The sequence below is a fragment of the Helianthus annuus genome, chromosome 5 (genome assembly GCF_002127325.2).
Source record: "Helianthus annuus cultivar XRQ/B chromosome 5, HanXRQr2.0-SUNRISE, whole genome shotgun sequence".
NCBI classification, from domain to species: domain Eukaryota; kingdom Viridiplantae; phylum Streptophyta; class Magnoliopsida; order Asterales; family Asteraceae; genus Helianthus; species Helianthus annuus.
In genome coordinates, this window is record NC_035437.2 from 61,986,547 (window position 1) to 62,007,085 (window position 20,539).

General features: G+C 33.7%; 2 protein-coding genes across 2 annotated transcripts; both read right to left on the reverse strand.

Moving 5' to 3' along the window:
* Positions 1-3,459: 3,459 nt before the first annotated feature.
* On the reverse strand, positions 3,460-7,734 carry LOC110940688 (cytochrome P450 734A1). The gene is made up of 5 exons (XM_022182240.2): positions 7,240-7,734; positions 6,004-6,227; positions 5,649-5,890; positions 4,536-4,944; positions 3,460-4,396 (listed from the first exon to the last, which is right to left on the reverse strand). The coding sequence occupies exons 1-5, from the start codon at positions 7,526-7,528 to the stop codon at positions 3,935-3,937; spliced, it is 1,626 nt and encodes a 541-aa protein (XP_022037932.1). The 5' UTR covers positions 7,529-7,734; the 3' UTR covers positions 3,460-3,934.
* Positions 7,735-10,951: 3,217 nt separating this feature from the next.
* LOC110943230 (glutathione S-transferase T3-like) lies at positions 10,952-12,137 on the reverse strand. The gene is made up of 2 exons (XM_022184982.1): positions 11,702-12,137; positions 10,952-11,613 (listed from the first exon to the last, which is right to left on the reverse strand). Exons 1-2 carry the CDS (start codon positions 12,135-12,137, stop codon positions 10,952-10,954), a joined length of 1,098 nt encoding a protein of 365 aa, XP_022040674.1.
* Between the last annotated feature and the right edge of the window lie 8,402 nt (positions 12,138-20,539).

Consider the following 20,539-nt stretch of genomic DNA (forward strand, 5'->3'; position numbering starts at 1 on the left):
GGAGGTAATGGTATTGTATTATGGATGGTAGGAGGTAATGGTAGTGTATTATGGATGGTATGATAGATGAAAGGGAAAGTGTATTCAAAGTGGTGTACCAAAACACCTTATTTCATGTTGATACATATAATGCACATGTGCATTTCTAATATTGGTAATGTAAAAAGTAGTGTATTACATATGGTAGTGTAAATGAAAGTGCAATTGTCTAATATATGTAATGAATTACGGAATTTGTCAAAGAAATGACAGAAATGCACATGTGCATGCTTGTGTATTATGGATGGAATGATAGATGAAAGAGAAAGTAGTGTACCAAAACACCTTATTTCCGGTTGATACATATAGATGCACATGTGCATTTCTAACATTGGTAATGTAAAAGATAGTGTATTACACGTAGTAGTGTAAATGAAAGTGCAATTGACTATTATTTGTAATGAATTACGGAATTTGACAAAGAAACGACACATATGCACATGTGCATGGATAACTGTTACTCGAAATTTTTTTTTTTTTTGAATTTTTTTTTTTTATTTTTTTTATTAACAAAATATAGCGATTTTTTCAAAAAAAATAGTAAAAAAATAAAAAAAAATTTTTTTGGGTGTTTTTTAGATTTTTTTAGGAATTACTGTTTGTGTTCACACTGGTTCTCGCGGTTCTCGCAATAAGGGGTGGTTCCTAACGGATCTTTGTCCTATATATATATATATATATATATATATATATATATATATATATAGGGTAAGGTTCATGCGAGAACCACCCTTATTGCGAGAACCGCGAGAACCAATGTGAACACAAAATAAAATCTAAAAAAAATCAAAAAAGCACTCAAAATTTTTTTTTATTTTTTTTAATATTTTTTATCAAAAAATCGCTATATTTCGTTCCATAAAAAAAAAAAAAACTTTTTTTTTCGAGTAACAGTTATCCATGCACATGTGCATATGTATCATTACTTCAACAAATTCGGTAATACATTATCAGGAATAGACAATTGCACTTTAATTTACAATACCATTAGTAATACACTACTTTTTACATTACCAATATTCAAAATGCACATGTGCATAATTAGGTATAACCATGATATAACGTGTTTTGGTACAAAAAGTTTGTGATTTTGAATGGAGAAGTAGACCCATATGCATGTTTTTTGGTTAGTTATATCCAGTGTTGCAAAAATCGCGATTACTCGGCGATTAATCGCCGACTAGTCGCTAGTCGGCCTCCTACTGAGTAATTTTTCACTAATCAGTCAAAAAATCGCTAGTCGGTCAAAGCCGGTCCAAGCCGCCCTAGTCGGCCCAAGTCGCCCTAGTCGGCCCATTTGAAATCTTTATAAAACAGGCCCAAGATTACAACTTTAGCCCATTTTTCTTATCCCTTACCCTAATATGACGAAGAATTTGATTCGAAGAAAGAGGATGAAGTAGACGAGGAGATTGAATACGAGTCGGATGGTGTCGAAATCATTAAACACTACTAGGATGACGATTACATTTGAGTTATTTGTTAATGTTTGAATTTTAAGTACTGAGACTTGTTATGTTATGACTTATATGTAAGTTTAGTTTGTATTTTGAACTACTTTTACTTTTTTAAGTATTATATTGATATGGATGTTTGAGTATATATATACACATTTATAAAAATAATAAAATTTACATATAAAGTTCTGATCCGATTAATCCCGAGTAATCCTGAGTAATCCCGAGTAGTCGCTAGTCTCCACCTCACCGGCCGACTAGCGACTAGCGAGTTCTCCAACCTTGGTTATATCTAGTGGTTGATGGTTTGGTTATAGTTGTCAATTTTTTATGTAATATGTTGATTGGATGGTATAAATGGTGTTTACATACATGTAATAAAGTGAAAATATTGTTAATGGTATTGTATTATGGATGGTAGGAGGTAATGGTATTGTATTATGGATGGTAGGAGGTAATGGTAGTGTATTATGGATGGTATGATAGATGAAAGGGAAAGTGTATTCAAAGTAGTGTACCAAAACACCTTATTTCATGTTGATACATATAATGCACATGTGCATTTCTAATATTGGTAATGTAAAAAGTAGTGTATTACATATGGTAGTGTAAATGAAAGTGCAATTGTCTAATATATGTAATGAATTACGGAATTTGTCAAAGAAATAACAGAAATGCACATGTGCATGCTTGTGTATTATGGATGGAATGATAGATGAAAGAGAAAGTAGTGTACCAAAACACCTTATTTCCTGTTGATACATATAGATGCACATGTGTATTTCTAACATTGGTAATGTAAAAGATAGTGTATTACACGTAGTAGTGTAAATGAAAGTGCAATTGACTATTATTTGTAATGAATTACGGAATTTGACAAAGAAACGACACATATGCACATGTGCATGGATAACGGTTACTCGAAAAAAATTTTTTTTTTTTGAATTTTTTTTTTTATTTTTTTTATTAACAAAATATAGCGATTTTTTCAAAAAAAATAGTAAAAAAATAAAAAAAAAAATTTGTGTCTTTTTTAGATTTTTTTAGGAATTACTGTTTGTGTTCACACTGGTTCTCGCGGTTCTCGCAATAAGGGGTGGTTCCTAACGGATCTTTGTCCTATATATATATATATATATATATATATATATATATATATATATATATATATATATATATATATATATATATATGGATTTTTAAACTAAAACGGTAAAATAGTCTTTTTAACAAACGTGGATCCTTTCCCATTAAAATTTTACGAAGATCAAATGTTAACACCAAAACTTGTTAAATAAAACCAGAGAGCTCAAACATACACATTTTTTTAAGAAAACTTAGACCGCAAAGATGTTATTTTATCCCAACCGAATGTACTATGTGTGTAGTTAACTCCAATTTTTATCTTTTGTTTGTTAGCAAAATTTAGGATGATACAATTCTCATGTTTTATAGGTTTCCCACATATATTATAAACTTGAATGGTATAACACAACATTACAAATTATATACATTACACGTTTTCAATACAGAGGAGACAAATTCTCGCAAATATATCCAAGCTCATACAAACCGTTACTTGATCACTAAATCTAAGGTAGTGTTCGTTTCACATAATAGAATGAATTATGAATGGAATTAGAATGTGGATTTCATTCCTTAGGTTATTCATTTCAACAAAAGAAGGAACTGAAATTGAATCTAAATTGCCGGTTCACCTCCATTCTTTTTTGATACAATGTACTTATGTTATTTTACACATCTTACATTCCAAGTCCGCTATAACTATACCAACCAAACAGATTATGAAATTTCATAGAAAATCTTAAAAAACAATTCCACTACGCTCAACGAAATGAAGACTGCCTAATTTTCTAATAATATTCTACCCATTGAGGGATATACTGATATACATAATTCAAAATACAAATAAAAATGAGATAAATGATTTCGAACAAGATAATAATAAATTATTCTTTAGTCAATAGCACATCAAATATCAAACCAAGAACGCATAGCCTCGTATATACAAAATTGTTGTTAGAATTAACCAAAATGTACACTACATACACATGGGGAAGCATATGTCTAACTAGCCAAGGATAAAAGTTACGTGCCCAAAATCCAAACTTCAAGGGTTAGTATTGCTATTTTAGTGAACAAATAGGGAACGAATAAAAAAACATAGGTTTACTTACTCATCTTCTAACTTTTTTTTTTCACGGACGTTTAAAACTTTTTTTCCACCCTTTTGAAGAAGATAAAAAATGCAATCTCATATCACATAGTTTCATCTTAATTGGTTTATCGTATCATGTCGATGATATAACATGACATGGCATGACGATCGCATTCTGTAAATTCTTTCCTTTTTGATATTTTTATGGGCTTTGGTCACCAGCAAGCATTCACGCGCACACTTGATATATAAGAACAATTTACAACCCTTGATCTTCCTTGGTGCTAGAATTCGACGATAGAGATTTGAAGATAATAGGAGCGCCGTATTGAGGGTACAAAAGCATCAAAACTGTAGGTGCGTGTTGATACTTTGGGGACAACCGGAAAGAGAATCTTTGCAATATGATGGCAAGAGTTAATTTCGCTTGTAACATAGCTAGATTTTGTCCAATGCACGTACGAACTCCAATCCCAAAAGGGATAAACGATACAGGATGTTTAGCAGCACGGGCTATACCCTCTGAGAACCGGGCCGGATTAAATTCATTAGCATCATTCCCCCAAATCGCTTGATCATGATGAACCGCCAAGATTGGTATCAAAAGTTCGGTCCCACCAGGAACCTTGCACCCTCCTAATTGTACATCAGTCTTCGCTCGTCGAATTGATGCGACAATAGGAGGGTACAATCTCAGTGACTCATTGAGAATCATGGTAAGCTACACATCAAATAAGTAAAAAGAATTATATAATAAATATAATTTTTATAAAAATAAAAAAGTTAAATGTAAGGGTAATATGGTCTTTTCACAAGACTAGAAGACAAAACATAATTTTAGTGTGAGAGAGAGAGGGTACCGTCTTAAGCTTGGAAACATCATCCTTGGTAGGGATGTCACGTGGTCCGCACACCTTCAGCACTTCATCACGTGCTATCACCTGCCACTGTGGGTGCATCGCTAGCAACACCGTCGTCCACGTCAGCAAGTTGGACGTCGTTTGTTCTCCGGCGAAGAAAAAGCTCTTGCACTCCTCCGCAATGTCACGTGCCGTTATGGCAGCTGCCGGCGCCGTCGCCGTCGCCGGAGATATATTTTCCGATTCCTTTGTACTCGCCTGAATCATAAGCCCAAGTAAATCTTTGGGCCCATTTTCCATTCCTTCTTTATCCCAATTTTCTCTTCTTCTTTCAATAACTTTCATTAAACATTTCTTGATTTCTTTCTCTAATCTCCATGATTCTCTGTTCCGTTTTGTGGGTAAAAATCTAAAAAATTAAATAAAAACAAAAGTTAGTAAAAAATTATTAATTAGAGTAAACTGCCAAAATGGTCTCCGAGTTTGTTCACTTTTGACACTTTAGTACAAAACTCAAACTTTTTGAAACTGGGTATCTGTCGTTTCAATTTTATTGCCATTTTCATCCAAAATCAAAATTTAGTCAGATTTTTCAGTTAGTATCCAACTTTTTTTTTGTCTTTTTCCTCACTTTTAATGAAGAGTAAAATGGTCAGATTTTCTTAATTTGTTATAATAAAACGTTAAAATACCATTTTGCCCTTCATTACAAGGGGGAAAAAAGACAAAAAAAAAAAAAAAAAAAAAAACTAACTGGATGTTAACTAAAAAAATCTCAACAAATTTTGATTCTGGATGAAAATAGCAACAAAATTAAAATCACAAGGACCTAAATTCAAAAAGTTTGAGTTTTGAACTATAGTGGCAAAAGTGACCAAACCTCAGGGACCATTTTGCCAGTTTACTCTATTAATTATAGTAACATTTGCTGTTAAAAATCAACGGTAAAAATATAAAATATTATTCTTTTGTATAGCAACATTGTTGGCTGTTAAAAAAATATAAAAAAGGATAAGAATATTATTAATTTGTAAAAGGTTTAAATAATTTAATGAGTAATTGTTTTTATACAATTTAGGATAAGTGAGTGTGGTTACGTGACATAACATTTACCTGTAACCCGGGATTGTGACCTTTTGAAAGGCCTCAGAAGCCAAGACCATTTGTTGAGCTTGTAATTGGAAAATGTGTTTCCCGTCTTCGTAGCTAGTTCCGAATGCGGTTCGGGTTACGGTTTCCTCGGTTAGATTTTGGTACCATTGAGAGACTTCGATTTCGACTTCATCGGTAGTCGACATGTCCAACCATTTGTCCAACATTCTCACCACACTACTCGTGGCCATGGGTACTAGCAACTACAATAACCGAAAAAAAGTTTAAATTATAGGGTTATTTAATTGGTGTGAAATGAAAATAATATTATAATATGATGATTGAAAATTTGTTAAAAAGTAAAAGTAAGCTTTACTTTGAGATTCTCCATGTGAAAGGTGGGAGTGATGATTTTTCTATGAAGAGCCCATTTTTCACCTTTGAGGCTTAAGAGACCATCACCTTCAAGTTGTTTGATTAGAGGGTGTGCCTCATTTTTCTCGTAGAATTCCGATTTCGAGCTGAATATCTCTCGAATAAGGTCTGGTTCGGCTACTGTTAGTCGAACCGTGGGTCCAAACCATACTAAAAACGTTGGACCTAAAAAAAATTGAAATAGATCATTTACTATAAGAAAAGAAATTGTTTTTTTTTTTACTTTTTTATATAAATTTTTACACCATCATAGTAAGTGGCATATAGCTTAAAGTGGCAAGCATCAAGTTAAACAAAAAAGGGTGGTGAGAAGGAAACAACACATGAGCCACTAATTTCATGAAGTTGTGAAGTTGTACCGCTAGAGAGAGAAAGAGAGAGAGAAGACAACTCAAAGGACTATGCCACTATCAAACAGAGACAAGTTCATTATCAAAAGCCAAGTTTCCCACAAAAATCTAAAAGAATTATAAGGACACAAAGGGAACAGAAAAAGAAATGATAACTCCATCACTTTATATATAAAGATTTCAAAATTTTAAAAATTTTTATCCGTAACTAACACATAATTCTCCACCTCGTTAACATTTTTTATAATATATACACAATTATATATGTATATACACTGAGATGAAAGAATATATGCATCCAAGCTAAGGAGGTGGCCTAAAAAGCTACCTCCATTTGATGTCATGAATGCTATAAAGTGGACAAACATAAAAATTTATCTTTTAAAAAAAGACATCATCACATGAGGACATTTCCAAATTCCCATACACATCATGGAATTTAAATAAAAGAAGATACAAGATTGAGAAAAAATGAAGATCCCATGTCGTTTTAAGCATAAATAGCTTCAAATTTGATAAAAATAGCAAAATTGTCAAGACCCCATGTTCCTAATGACCAAGATCATGTAGGTCATGGGCTCAATCCATCTTTTAGACCCCATTTACAACCAAATCATGCAAATGATTTGAACTTTGAAGAAATTTGAATAAACCCATGTCACCTTTGAGCTAATAAAGATCATTGGGCTTCATGGGTTCAAATTCCTTTTTCTTGACCCCATTGAGGATATTGTCCATATGGGCAACTTTTATGAACCAAAAGTGAAAGAAAAAAAAAAACCCAATTTATAAAAGATTTTGATGATGAAGATCAAACATGAACATACCATAGATTTTCTTCCAATGATGGTAAAAAGAAAGGACTCTAGGGAGGATATTGTGGGAAAAAGGCATGGGTTTAGAAGAAGCTTTGACCATTAAACTCACAAGCTCTTTGGCATTTCCAATAAAAAAGCAATAAGGAGGTCCCCTTATTCCTTGTTTAGCAAAATGCTCTTCAATCTTCTTTTGTTTCCACCAAAACACAACAAAAACCTTCACACCAAACACCATCACTATCAACAAGATCAACACTACTTTCAAGCACCATTTCAAGAACATCATATCTTCTTCCATTTTTTTTTACTTTCTCTCTCTAGAATTGTGTTTCTTGAGAGGTTTAAAACAGCTGCTTTTATGGGCTTGAGAGTTGAGAGAAGCTGCCTCTTATCTTCTCCTTTGGTTATGTTTGTTAGTACTTGACAGTGGTTTGTTCTCCTTTTTAATGCCACAACAAGTTTAGAGAGAGAAAGTGTGTAGAGAGAGAGAGAGGGTGGGGGTGTTGTTTGGCAAGGCCAACGCCGTAGGGGCCGCCATTGGAAATTTGGGAATTATAATGGTCAACGAATGATAATTTTTATTGATTTTATTCTTTTATTTTGTTAAAGACTATATTACCCCTTGTCTTTTCTATGTAGGACTTTTTTTCATGGATCTTGAAATTGAATCTTTGGATGGCCTTTTCTTTCACTTTCTAATATTACTAGTATATTACAAAAGTTGCAAGGGTTGGATTGTGTTCAAAGAAATTCATATAAATAACATATGCTTTGAAATAATAACAATCTGTTAGTAAAATTTTGTGCAATGTATTAGGAAATTATAAGAGATTGTGTCCCCTTGTTATTACATCATATTTTGGCTACAAAGAACTTGTTCAAATGATAATGCTTTCGAAGAACAAAGAAAACATAAAAATGTTCAGCCACAGGCACATTTAATTAAAAATTGCAACAATACACAAAAAACATAAATTGCAACAATACACAAGAAACATAAATTGCAACATATGCACATATCTATGTAAGGTTACAATAGACTTAAATGTCATTTTAGTTCCTATGGTTTGTTTTATTTTATCAGTTTAGTATAAAAGTTTTATTTTTCGCATGTGGGTCCAAAAAGGTTTCACCGTTGCCATTTTAGTCTACTGGATTAACTTCTTCTATATTTTTTTTTGTTAACGAGAAGGGCAATTTGGTCATTTTATATGGCCGAATTACCCCTGTAATTAACATAATTACATATAAAACGACTAAATTTCCTTTCTGGTTAACAGAAAAAATGGATGGAGTTAACCCAGTGGACTAAAATGGCAACGGTAAAACCTTTTTGGACACACATGTGAAAAATGAAACCTTTGAACTAAATTGTCAAAAGAACCCAAGCCACAGAGACTAAAATCGAATTCAACTCCTTAGAATAAATTACAAACAGCTCATATATGACAGACGAAAATATACAAATAACATTATGAAAAACGATCTCTACATAGTTCATTTTACACTAGCTATGCCACCTGAGAACATCAAACACCACTTTGTCATATGTCTATATATGGACAAATAGACAATAACACACCAAACTCAAAGAAGTAAATTTCACCATTTAATTCTTCCACCCAATGTTAAAAACACAACTCATAAGCATAGCAAGAAATCTTAACAAGTAAGACAAGCTATTCACATTCGCATGTTAAAAAAGTGAAAGTAACAAAATACTAAAGCTTTCACATGTGAATAAAAAAAATTACAAAACTCATTTTCGCAATTAAAAAGGTAGCAGGACAGCTTGTAGCCGGTTTACCTTCTATCTTATTGTAATTTTCATTTGGAAACTTCGTATTTAATTTATTTTTTTGAATATATTTAATATGGTTAAACTCATGCATTTGCACTTGCACATAAGAACTTGATGTGCCCAAGGATCTGGTTAATAATCTTCATACACAAATCAAGGCTTCACATGCTCATCTATAGGTTTCACGAGCATGCTCACCAAACTCCTAACAACAACATCATCTAATTTTTTATGGCTTATTAGTTGTATTGCATGAACAACATTAATATTCATTGGGTAAACATAAGAAAATACACAATATATATTTTAAACTTTGTTTAGTTATAAATAAAGAATGATGCTTATTACCAATACCAATCACTCGATCATTTTAGTTTGAGTTTGATGTCAACCCATTAGATTAAACAAGAAACTCTGAGCGATATGTTGTGAAATAACTAACTATTGCCATATCACCGTCACTTCACTTCACTGTAACATAGGAATTTGAGCGATAACTAAAAACACAATAACTAGGTATAGCGGAATAAATAAAACATTTTTTTAACATAAGAAAACATGTGATTGGTTGGAGAACACTTGGCCCCACATGAACATGCCTCCTTCCCAGTTATTGGAATGACAATGATATTGGATTTGGGATGTGAATGCCACCCCCACAGGGGCGGATCCAGCCCACATTTGTGGGTTCCCAGAAACCCAGTGCGTTTGAAAAAAAAATGGAAAAAATTAGTGAGAACTTTCTAGAAATTAGAAAAAAAAATTAGTGAGAATTAAAGAGAATTTACTAAAAGGAACCCATTAGAATAAAATTATACATCCGCCACTGCACCCTCATTAACAATGCGGGGTGGAATAATTAAGAAAATGGTGATGTGGAATGGGCGCCATTCCACAACACTTAGTCTACGAAAAACTGATACCGAATATCTTTGGTGGTCTTTAAAAAAAGTTAGATATTGAGTTCGAAGTGTTATTTTTCGGTGTCAAAAATCTGTTTACTACTACTTGGTTATTTGAAGGTGGGTTACATTTGTTCTTAACGCAACATCGCTCCATTGGTCCTTTTGACTTGTGTGCTATAAAGGGTGAATAGCCTCCCAAAATACAATGAAGCAACATTGTTATTCAACTTTGCATGGAGGGGGGATAACCTGACGAATTAGAATTAGTGAGTATTACAAAGATTTCAATGTTCAAGAATATTATTTCTTTAGGAGCAAAGTTGCAGTTCCATGTAATTATGGTACAAAAGAAGTAAAATTGGCAAAGTTGGTGTGTATTAATTTTTTCTATACTAAATATAAAAATAAGGAGTGGTTGTATATATAGCCTTGGAAGCACTCATGTTGATTGTTTTGGGCTTGTGGTTTGGTTTGTCCTTGGCACATGCACCTAAAGTAACTCTCAATCGAACCTTCACATTGTTAAATTGATAAGCCTGCACAGACAAGAAGCAGCTAGGGTTTTATTATTATAAAGGTGCATCACATAAACAATGAAAGAAAAGACAATAAATAGGAAAACAATCTAGGATAACTAGCTAGGTTGAATGATAAGCCTAAGGCTGGAGGGTGTGGTATATATAAAGCGTCTAGGGGTTTTATCACGCCACCTCAGCGTCACGTCATGTCCACGTCACACAGGGGGCTTTAAGGCCCCTTCCTTTAACTTGCAGGGTGTAGTATAAAGCCTCCATCATCATTACCTAATTATTATTTTTCATTAATATATATTTTTTTTAAATTAAATGCCATTTTTAATAACTAGAAAATTAAAAAAAAAACAAAATTTCATTAAAATAAAAGAAAAACATTACAAAGTCCTAAAAAATGCAAAGTTAAAAAATAAGGTACTAGAAAATAAAACTACATATATTTCGTTCGAATGTGTGCCTTACGAGCCTTTAAAATGACTCGGTCATCCTCTGCTAGATGTGAAAAGTCTTTCGCAAGAAATTCCATTTCTTTCTTGATTTGTTTCTCCATTTTTAGTTCTTGCTCTTTTTTCCTTCATCGAGATTATTTTGTTGAGACTTGTCTTGAACTCCTCCAACCTTGACGGGCCATCCGATGGCTTTGAAGAAGACTTGTCTCGTGTTCGTGTCGCTGCCTTACTTTTATCGCTACCCTTTAGTCGTGGTTGCTCTTGCGGTTGTTCAAATTCGTCGAAATCGTCGTTTAGATTAATTGTTGTACGAGCATCGGACTCGGATGGTTCGGTAGTGGATGTTGATTTGGACCGTTTTAACCTATGGGCGGTTGGGTCGAACGGCGGTACAAGATGCCACTTGGGAGGTCTGCAAAGAAGCTTCCACGAATTTACCATCGTAAACGTATGCCCATGATACACTCTATAGTCGGCGAGGGCTTGGGTCATAACGTCCATGTCGCTCGAACCACTTCTTCTTCGATGATTGTTGACGAGATTAGTATGTATATTGTTGAAATTGCTAACCTTCGTCCTCATAGCGGTCCACTTTCCCGAAAAAGAGTCGGCCGCACGATATTCGCCATGACCCATTGCGATGAAAAACTTCTCACGTATACGCCTCCAAAATACCTTTATATCTTGGCCGTTTCCTATAAAAATGTTTAATTATAAAAATATATTTACAAAACTATATGTTTATAAAAGTATGTAAAAAACGTTTATGGAGATAAAATTTACCAACAGTCTCATCTTCCGGTACGTCGAGCCATGCTTGTGCCAACGCAAATTCTTCCTTAGGCGACCACAATTCGACATTCTTAGGAGCACGTGTTTCGGTCTCATCCTTCTTACGATGCCTTCTCGATCGTCCACATTTTGAGGAAGTGGGTTCGGCTTGGGTTTCGGGTACGGATTCGGTTTGAGGTGTGTTTTGGGTTTGGGGTATGTTTTGGGGAAAAAATGGAGGTTCGGAATAATATCCGTAAAAACCGGGAATCAGTGGAGTGGTCGGATGAGGAGAAGTTGGGGTGCTAGGTGGCATCAGATAATATCCAAGCTCACCCATCTGCGGGTCTCTTCGATAAAGGTCTTCTTGCTCGTTGTTGGGATTGTTTGGCACACTTTGCCAAAATAGATGGCTCGTATCCCACACGTTTTGGTTGTTGGGAAACATTGTGTGCTTATATAAAAAAGTGTAGAGATTTTGTATAAAGATTGAGGTAAATGGGATGAAAATTATGGAAAAAAGTGGGATATTTATAGGTGAATTTTATAAATTTTAAAATTAATTTTTTTAAATGAGTGTTACCGTTGCCAATGGTAACTTTGACCAAACACCCCTCGATCAACTTAATTTCCCCTCGTTAACGTGCTGGCGAACAACCCATGGCGCCCCCTTAAACACGTGCGGTGTGGATGATGGCGCCTCGAGGCCGCTATGGACGATGATGTGGCGGGGTGGCGCCATGCCACACCCACTAGCCTAATAAAAAATGATCCTAGTAACTTTCTTATGCTAAGATCACCCCCCCCCCCTTCCAACTCACAATGCAACTATAATAAGAATGGGAGTTTATCACATAAAAATGAGACCGACACGCCGACTTAGCCTTGGTAAAAATGCCAACAATCTACAAGGTTGATGGAATAAACGGAAGTGAGATGGTCCTGAGCTGTAGATGGTGATGAGTAAAGTGGAAATCAATCTCAATATGCTTCATCCGATCATGAAAAACAAAATTCTTTGCAATTTACTCAACACTTTTATTATCACAATGTATGGGAGTTGGTTGGGAGATGTTAACTCCCATATTTGCAAGAAGCTAATGTAGCGAAACAATCTCACATCTAGCCAAAACCATAGCATAATACTCATCTTCAGTAGTAATCTAGAAACAACATCTTGATTCTTACTTTTCCATGAGTTCAACGAATTTCCTAGGAAAACACATAAACCCATGGTGTGAGTGAACAGAGGTAGGAGCAATAATAAATTAACTAACCACATAAGTAACATGAGCTATATCCAAGTGAGTAAGTGTAAGATAAACCAAACTACCTACAATAGTATGCTATAGGCTCAGATTAGATAAAAGAACACAATTAGCAGAAGAATATCATGCATTGGTTTCAAGATGAGTATCTACAGTTCGGTAATCAGAAAGTCGTGCTCGCTGACACAATCAGGCTTAGATTTTGTCTGAAAAAGGAGGCATCCTTTCTAAAATTGAGCGACCTCAATTCCCAAAAAGTAACATAGCTAGCCCAAGTCCTTTATATCAAACCTGTGAGCTTACTTACGCTTCAATGACTCAATTTCAATAATCATTACCCATAATAACCATATCATCCACATATATAGACAAAAGAATGTGTCTTGCACTGTAAATCGAATAAACAATGTTGAATTGTGATTATTGGGTTAGAAAACCAAGAGAAGTAATCATTGTAGAGAAATTCTCAAACCGAGCACGAGGGATTTATTTGAGACCGTATAATGCTTTTCAAAGCTGACAGACTTCACCAGGCAAATGAGAAATACCCGGGGAGGAGTCATGTAGACCTCCTCATAGGGCTACAAACGAATCGAATTAACATGAACATGGCTTTATTCGTGTTCGTTTGTTAAAAATATACATGTGTTCACGAACAGTTCATGAACGCTTATCGAACAAGATTTTATGTTTGTGTTCGTTCATTAAGGAAATGAACTTGTTCGTGTTCGTTTGTTAATTTAGGTACCGAACACAAACGAACATTCATGAACGCACACAAACATAAAGGGGCATTCATAAACACAAACGAACACACATAAGTGTTTAGGTACATAAACGGATACATACAAACACAAACAAACATTAATGAACATAAACAAGCACAAACAAATGCTTAAGGTTTGTACTTTCATTTCTTCTTTTGTGTGGGTTCTTGGGTAATAAAATAATATATATATATATATATATATATAGAAAGTATAATGTACTTCACGGCTTAACCTACATTAACGTACGCGACCGAATACATAACGTGTGTGATTACATTTTCGAGCATCTTAACGTGCGTGATTATACTTCCCATGCGTGATTATCACCTCCCATGTGTGATTAGCACCTCCCATGTGTGATTATCACCAAATAACTGATCCCATGCGTTATTAAATGTTCCATGCGTGATTATAGCCTTGATCTGATGGTTACCAATGTCGCGTACGTGAAGTATGATAAGCCATTTTGTATGTTAATCTTTCTATATATATATATATATATATATATATAGGACAAAGATCCGTTAGGAACCACCCTTTATTGTGAGAACCGTGAGAACCAATGTGAACACAACAAAAAATGCCTAAAAATAGCTAAAAAACACACAAATTTTTTTTAATATCTTTTATAAAAAAAATCGCTACTTTTAGTAGCCAAATTTTTTTTTTAAGTTTAATTTTTTTTTTGCTACTAAAAGTAGCGATTTTAACATAAAAATATTAAAAAAAAATTTGTAGATTTTTTTTTATTTTTTTTTTTAGATTTTTTTAGGTTTTTTAGGGTTTAATTTTTAGCATTTTAGCTTGGGTGGGGGGGGGGGTTAGGTTTTTTTTTAGGTTTTTTGTGGGTTTTAGTTTTTAGCATTTAGCTTGGGGGGGGGGTTAGGTTTTTTTTAGCTATTTTAGGTTGTGTTCACATTGGTTCTCGCGGTTCTCGCAATATAGGTGGTTCTCGCATGAACCTTACCCTATATATATATATATATATATATATATATATATATACAAAGCAAATGTGATGGACATGGATGTAATTTTACATCACATACAACTTTAAAAGCAATATGTACAAATAAAAACAACACATTTAAGAGGGATATAATGGTAAATTAATCATGCTCCTATAATTAAAATCTAGATTTCATTTCCATCTTTACCCTTTTGACCCTTTCTCTCTCACAAAACTGTTAACCAAAATTAATTATTAGGTTTGGAAATTCCTGTCTAACAGTGTTTACTCAAATGTACTTCATTATAAAATTAAAGTTAAAAGAATTTGAAGTGGTTTTAACAAACGTATTGAGAGCATTAAAACCCGAACAATACAACTTCATGTCGGTTTCTTTTGCATGTTGTTTGAAACTTCTGTAACCATAGGCATATTAATGCTCCCTTTAATAGTCAGTTATCCTTTTGAGCCTATAAAAAACGATGCTTTAGCATACCGGCTAAAGAATATCTCAGTTCTCTCCCTTCGGTCTCTGTAGTTTTTAGTTTACTGTTGTCTCCTTTGGTAAAACAAAACCACGGAAAAGCAACACTGCCAATACTGAATTAAGTAAGCTACGTCATTAAGGCAACTTCACGAACCAGTATGAATCGCACCGTACAACTCGACTTTTAGACCATTCATGATTTTTTGAACTATCATTTTCCACATTTAAGGTAATTCATTTGGCATTTTTACATTTTTCTAATACGTTAGATACATTCGTTTAATACTCAAATAAACTGCAAACAAAAACATGGAAATTTTTGGCAACATGAATCAAGTAATAATGAGTATGAGATGCTTCTTAATTTAAAGCATTAAGGACTGGGTACTAAACCCATGATTCTGTTTCTTAATTTACATATTCATGCATTCTACTAGGTTCATATATATACTTATTTTGTTTTCTATTAGCATCATTTTGGAATTTATCTAATAATATTTGATTTCTTATTAAAGGTGACTCAGTTAATCCATGATGCAAAAGGTACATCATGCAATATATTCAGGTTCCTTTCAGTAAGAGAAAATGATATTCTCTGTAAATGGATCTAAAGGTTTAATATACGGCCTTGTTTGGAGAAATTTGCTGAGGTAAATCAATCTACCAAATTAAAATTTCCATATTCTTTCAGCTGACTCATATATTTGTGTGATTAAATTTCCATGTTCTTTCAATTTTTTTAACAAGTGTTGTGTTTTGTTCACTACTAAGATGCAGCAAGTGAGATTTCGGCTGAGTTACATAGTCCTCCACATCTTATATTTGTAAACTATAGTTATGAAACTCCGGTTGCATCTTTTTTAGTTTTTAGTTTACTAGAACGTGTTCTTGTATAACTTTTTGGTGTATTCCATCAAGTTCTGATATTCCAATCATCATTTAATTTGAGTATATTTTTAGCTCTTTTAAGTGGTGAGAGACATGAGTATGAATGTCATGTTAGTTTATGTTATTTCAACAATTTTGAATTTTTCCAATCTTTAATTAATTTGTATATATCTGACATGAGTATGAACGTCAGAATAGACGCTTTTTGGCCATTGGGAAAACAGAAATGATGTCCTAAAATCTTCTAAAACCAACAATTATGTAACACCTTTTTTATTAAACCTGACAATTTGTAAGCTTAAAACATAATTATTAGGTTTTTAATATACCTTAATCTGTGGTCTACATGACGCGGTGGCGTTTTCGTAAATAACATAACTTTTATTGCTTTGGAGCACTTCATTAAGGGTAAAAACGTCTTTTGACTTCTCTACACAAAACGCCATCTCATGAAATAAAACGCCATTAAAATTACCACCTTAACCTACAATAGCACACACCATTATAATCTAAAAAATTGCCATTAGATATAAAACGCCAAAATTAATTATAATAAAAACCCGCCTAAAAAAACCGCCAAAAACATCCTATATATACAACATCTCAGACCTTCCAATAAAAACACACAAAAACCCAAACGCCATATTTAATGTATACCATTCGTCTTAGAAACGCCAAAAAACCCAAACATCAAATATCCTCTAAACCTAAACGTTTATTTGAAAATTCAGTTTGGTTGTCGGTAAGGTTTCGCTCAATGTAATGGACAAAATCCTTAACTGAGGATATTGTCCATTTCATTGAGTAAAATCTTATTGACTTTATCCTCAACTTCCATACAATTTATAACGCCAAAACATACAAAAACATTATTGAGTTTTGTTGTCAATAAAGTTTAGCTGTATGGGGTGGACAACATTGTCAGAGATCTTTCTTAACTGAGGATTAACAATGTTGTCCATCTCATACAACAAAACATTATTGATTTTAGCATGATCAAATTTAGAGGTTTAAGGTACTTTTATTTAGTGGCGTTCTTTTTCTTGGTAAAACGCCAAAAAGTTAAAAAATCAAACATCGTTCCTTGGAAATTCAAGATTCTTAGCTGAATGGTGTAACTCAATAACATTTTGCTGCATGGGATGGACAAATCTTCAAGAAAAAGAGGCTGATGTCACACTTTATTCTTCCAAACGGCGACACAAAAACTACTTCAAAAAAAAAAAATAAAAACAAAATGAATCATACAAAGTCGAAACAGCCAGTTAAGATGATTAAAAAAAGAAGAAAGAGACTGGTGACGGTGAAGATTTGGAAGTTCAATTGTTTGTGTATATATATATATATATATATATATTAATTTTCTTTTTCAGTTGATTGTTTTATAATAACAATGCCATATGTAATAAAAACGTCACACAGCCAAATGCTTGTCAAAATGCCAACATGCCATAAAATGCCCCAAAAACTACCAAACCATAATAAAATTTCTTTGGAAAAGTATTATAAAAACCAAACTTGAAAATGTAACTAGAAACAGTAACTACAAAACAGTAAAACTGAAAAGATGGAAAATTTATTATATTAGAATCTAGAACGCCAAACTTGAAAGATGGGACGTGTTACAGACTTCAGAGGTAAAAGCTTATCAAAAACTTTAATTACAAACAGTAACGGAAACGACGAATACTTTATTATAATAATGCACCGCCTAACCTACGCGCCAAAAAGACAACCTTATAAAATGATACGTCTCAGAAACTTCCATTTGATCAAACTAAAAAAACAAACGCCAATACTACTAAATACCACTCACTGTAAAACGCCAAAATAATTAAAAAAATCAAAATATGGCTAATATGATTTCTTGGATATTCAGTATTGTTCTTCGTGAAGTTTCACTGAATGGATTGTTAGGTGAGGGGAGTAACTCAGTAAGATTTTGCTGCATGAGATGGACAAAATCTTCAAGAAAAAGATACTGATGACAGTCATATGTCATTTTGTGTTCTTTGTTATTGAAGAAGGCTTGGATGAGGAGAAGAGATCAATGACACTGAAGAGTGGGATGATTATAAAGATGAAGATCAAGTTGAAGAACAAAGCGAAAAACCCATCCACACGTCATAGATCTATGTCCCCAAACATCCACAAAAAGCCAATTCAACAGATGAGCAGGCAAAATAATCAAACCGATGGGTTTGTTAAGTTTTATATAAAACGCCATATATTTGGTGACAGCTCTTGTAGTATTAAAGAAGAGAGAGACTGATGACAGTGAAGATTGTGAAGAGAGATCCGATTAGAATTTTTAATTTATTTTTTTTGCTTCTATTTTTTTCCCTGTGGTTGTAATATAATTGTAACACGCCAATATACCACAAACGCCAAAATGTATACAAAAAATAATAGAACAATGGGTCATCTTGTCTAAAACGCCTTGAAAAACGCCATTCAGAGAGATTTGAAAAACGCCATAAACGCCAAAATGTTAATACAATGAAACCATTAAAACACCATATAATTATTGAATTTGGTTAACGCCAAAAATCTTAAACCCCAAAAATAAATCAATATTGTGAAAAGCGGAATTGGAAAAGCGGAAGATAAAATGACAAAAAAGCCCATACGCCCTAATTATATCGCGCGCCACATGTTGGGCCGGGATGCTTCTCACCGTTCTCACACTTTTGGTCATTTTCTCCTGATCCCTTTTATATATATATATATATATATATATATATATATTGAATAATAAATATAAACAATAAATAAATATAGATTATTAATTATTAATATATATAACTTAAATATCCCAAACACAAATGTTCATGAACGAATTCAAATGAACACGTTACCGAACGTTCACGGACATAAACGAGCGCACGCTGCCTCTGTTCCTGTTCGTTCGTTTAACAAAACAAAAGAAATTTTTGTTTGTGTTCGTTCATATATTAAATGAACGAAAAAAACTCCCACCGAATAGTTCATGAACTATTTGCTGAAAGTTTAGTTCGTTTGCAACCCTACTCCTCATGAAGATCACCATTTAGAAACACATTCTTGACATCCACTTGACAAATCTTCCGCTAATGAATAGATGCAACTATAATGAGAGTACAAACTATTTTCATTTTTCCTATTAGCACAAAAGTCTCCTCACAATTCATGCCATACTTTTGAGAGTATCCCTTTACTTCAAGTCTGGCCTTGTATCGTCCAACCAGCTTGTCAGATTTTTTTATTCTTAAATACCCTATGACAACCAGTTATATGTTTACCAAGGTGGGAGTAGATCTGAATTCCATGTACGTGTCTGGTAAAGATCAGTGAGCTCTTTAGCCATAGCATTCAGGTGGCGAGTATCAGAAATATCCTTTCTATACACCATAAAGGAAGCAGACGTAACTGGGTAAGTAAAATAAGCAAAAATATGGTTTACGCTCTCGAGTGGATCTCCTCTTAGGCGGAAGATCTCTAGTCTAAATAAATAAAGGAACTATTTCATGCATAGATTAGGCTGGAGTAGTACCTGATGATTTGGATGTCTCATGAACTGGCTTATTAGGCGTATCAGATGTATCTAGAACTGATGTAGACGTCCATGAACTTATACACTAGATGCAGTAGGTGTATCTGGAACGGTGTTTGCTTAAATTAGACCGTCGGTATATGAGAAACACTATGCAACGTATTTAATTACATACGTATTTATAAATACACAGGTAGGACGTTTGGTATAAATATGGTGTTCACCACTAGGTTTACAAGTTTCTTGGACTAGTGTGTGTTTCCTAGTGTTTTTCAGTCTTTGTATCTTTGATTCATAGTGCTAAACCGAATATCCAGGATCTTGATTGTGTTATATCATATGGGATTGTATATCATTGTTGGTTGATTCACACTTGTATACAAGATCCTTCAAAATGGTCTAGGCAGCAAACTGATGAAGCTTATGAAAGACTTGAGAAGCAGAGGATGAAAGCCTCTAACTCTCCTAAAAAGTCTGACTACAAAAAGCTTCAAGAGCAAGTCAAACTCTTCGAAACACAGATCAGCACAGCAGAAGATTTTGTAACAAGTTTGAGAAAAGAAAAGAAGGAAATGCTATCTGCTGGAGTAGAAAAGGACAAAGAAGCTGAACAGATTGAAGAAGCTATGAAGAAAATAGCTTCAGATAAAGAAAGATTGGCAAAACTACAAACCCTTGCTAAAATGGTCAAAGTAGTAAGCCAAAAGTCATCAGCAAATACCACAAAGAGTGAGCTGATTGACAAAGAAGTTGAAGCAGACATAGCTGAAGCCAACAAGATTATTGACCAAGCATTCATACGAGTGTCTGAAGCTCAGGATGTTGCTCTTCACTTCTTCAGGCCAATCACTTCAAGTTCATCAGATAATAAATCTCTCCCAAGAAACCCATTGAGTTCAAAAATACTAAAGTGGATGTCTGATCAAAAGACCCACGTATTGACTTTGCTCAGATTC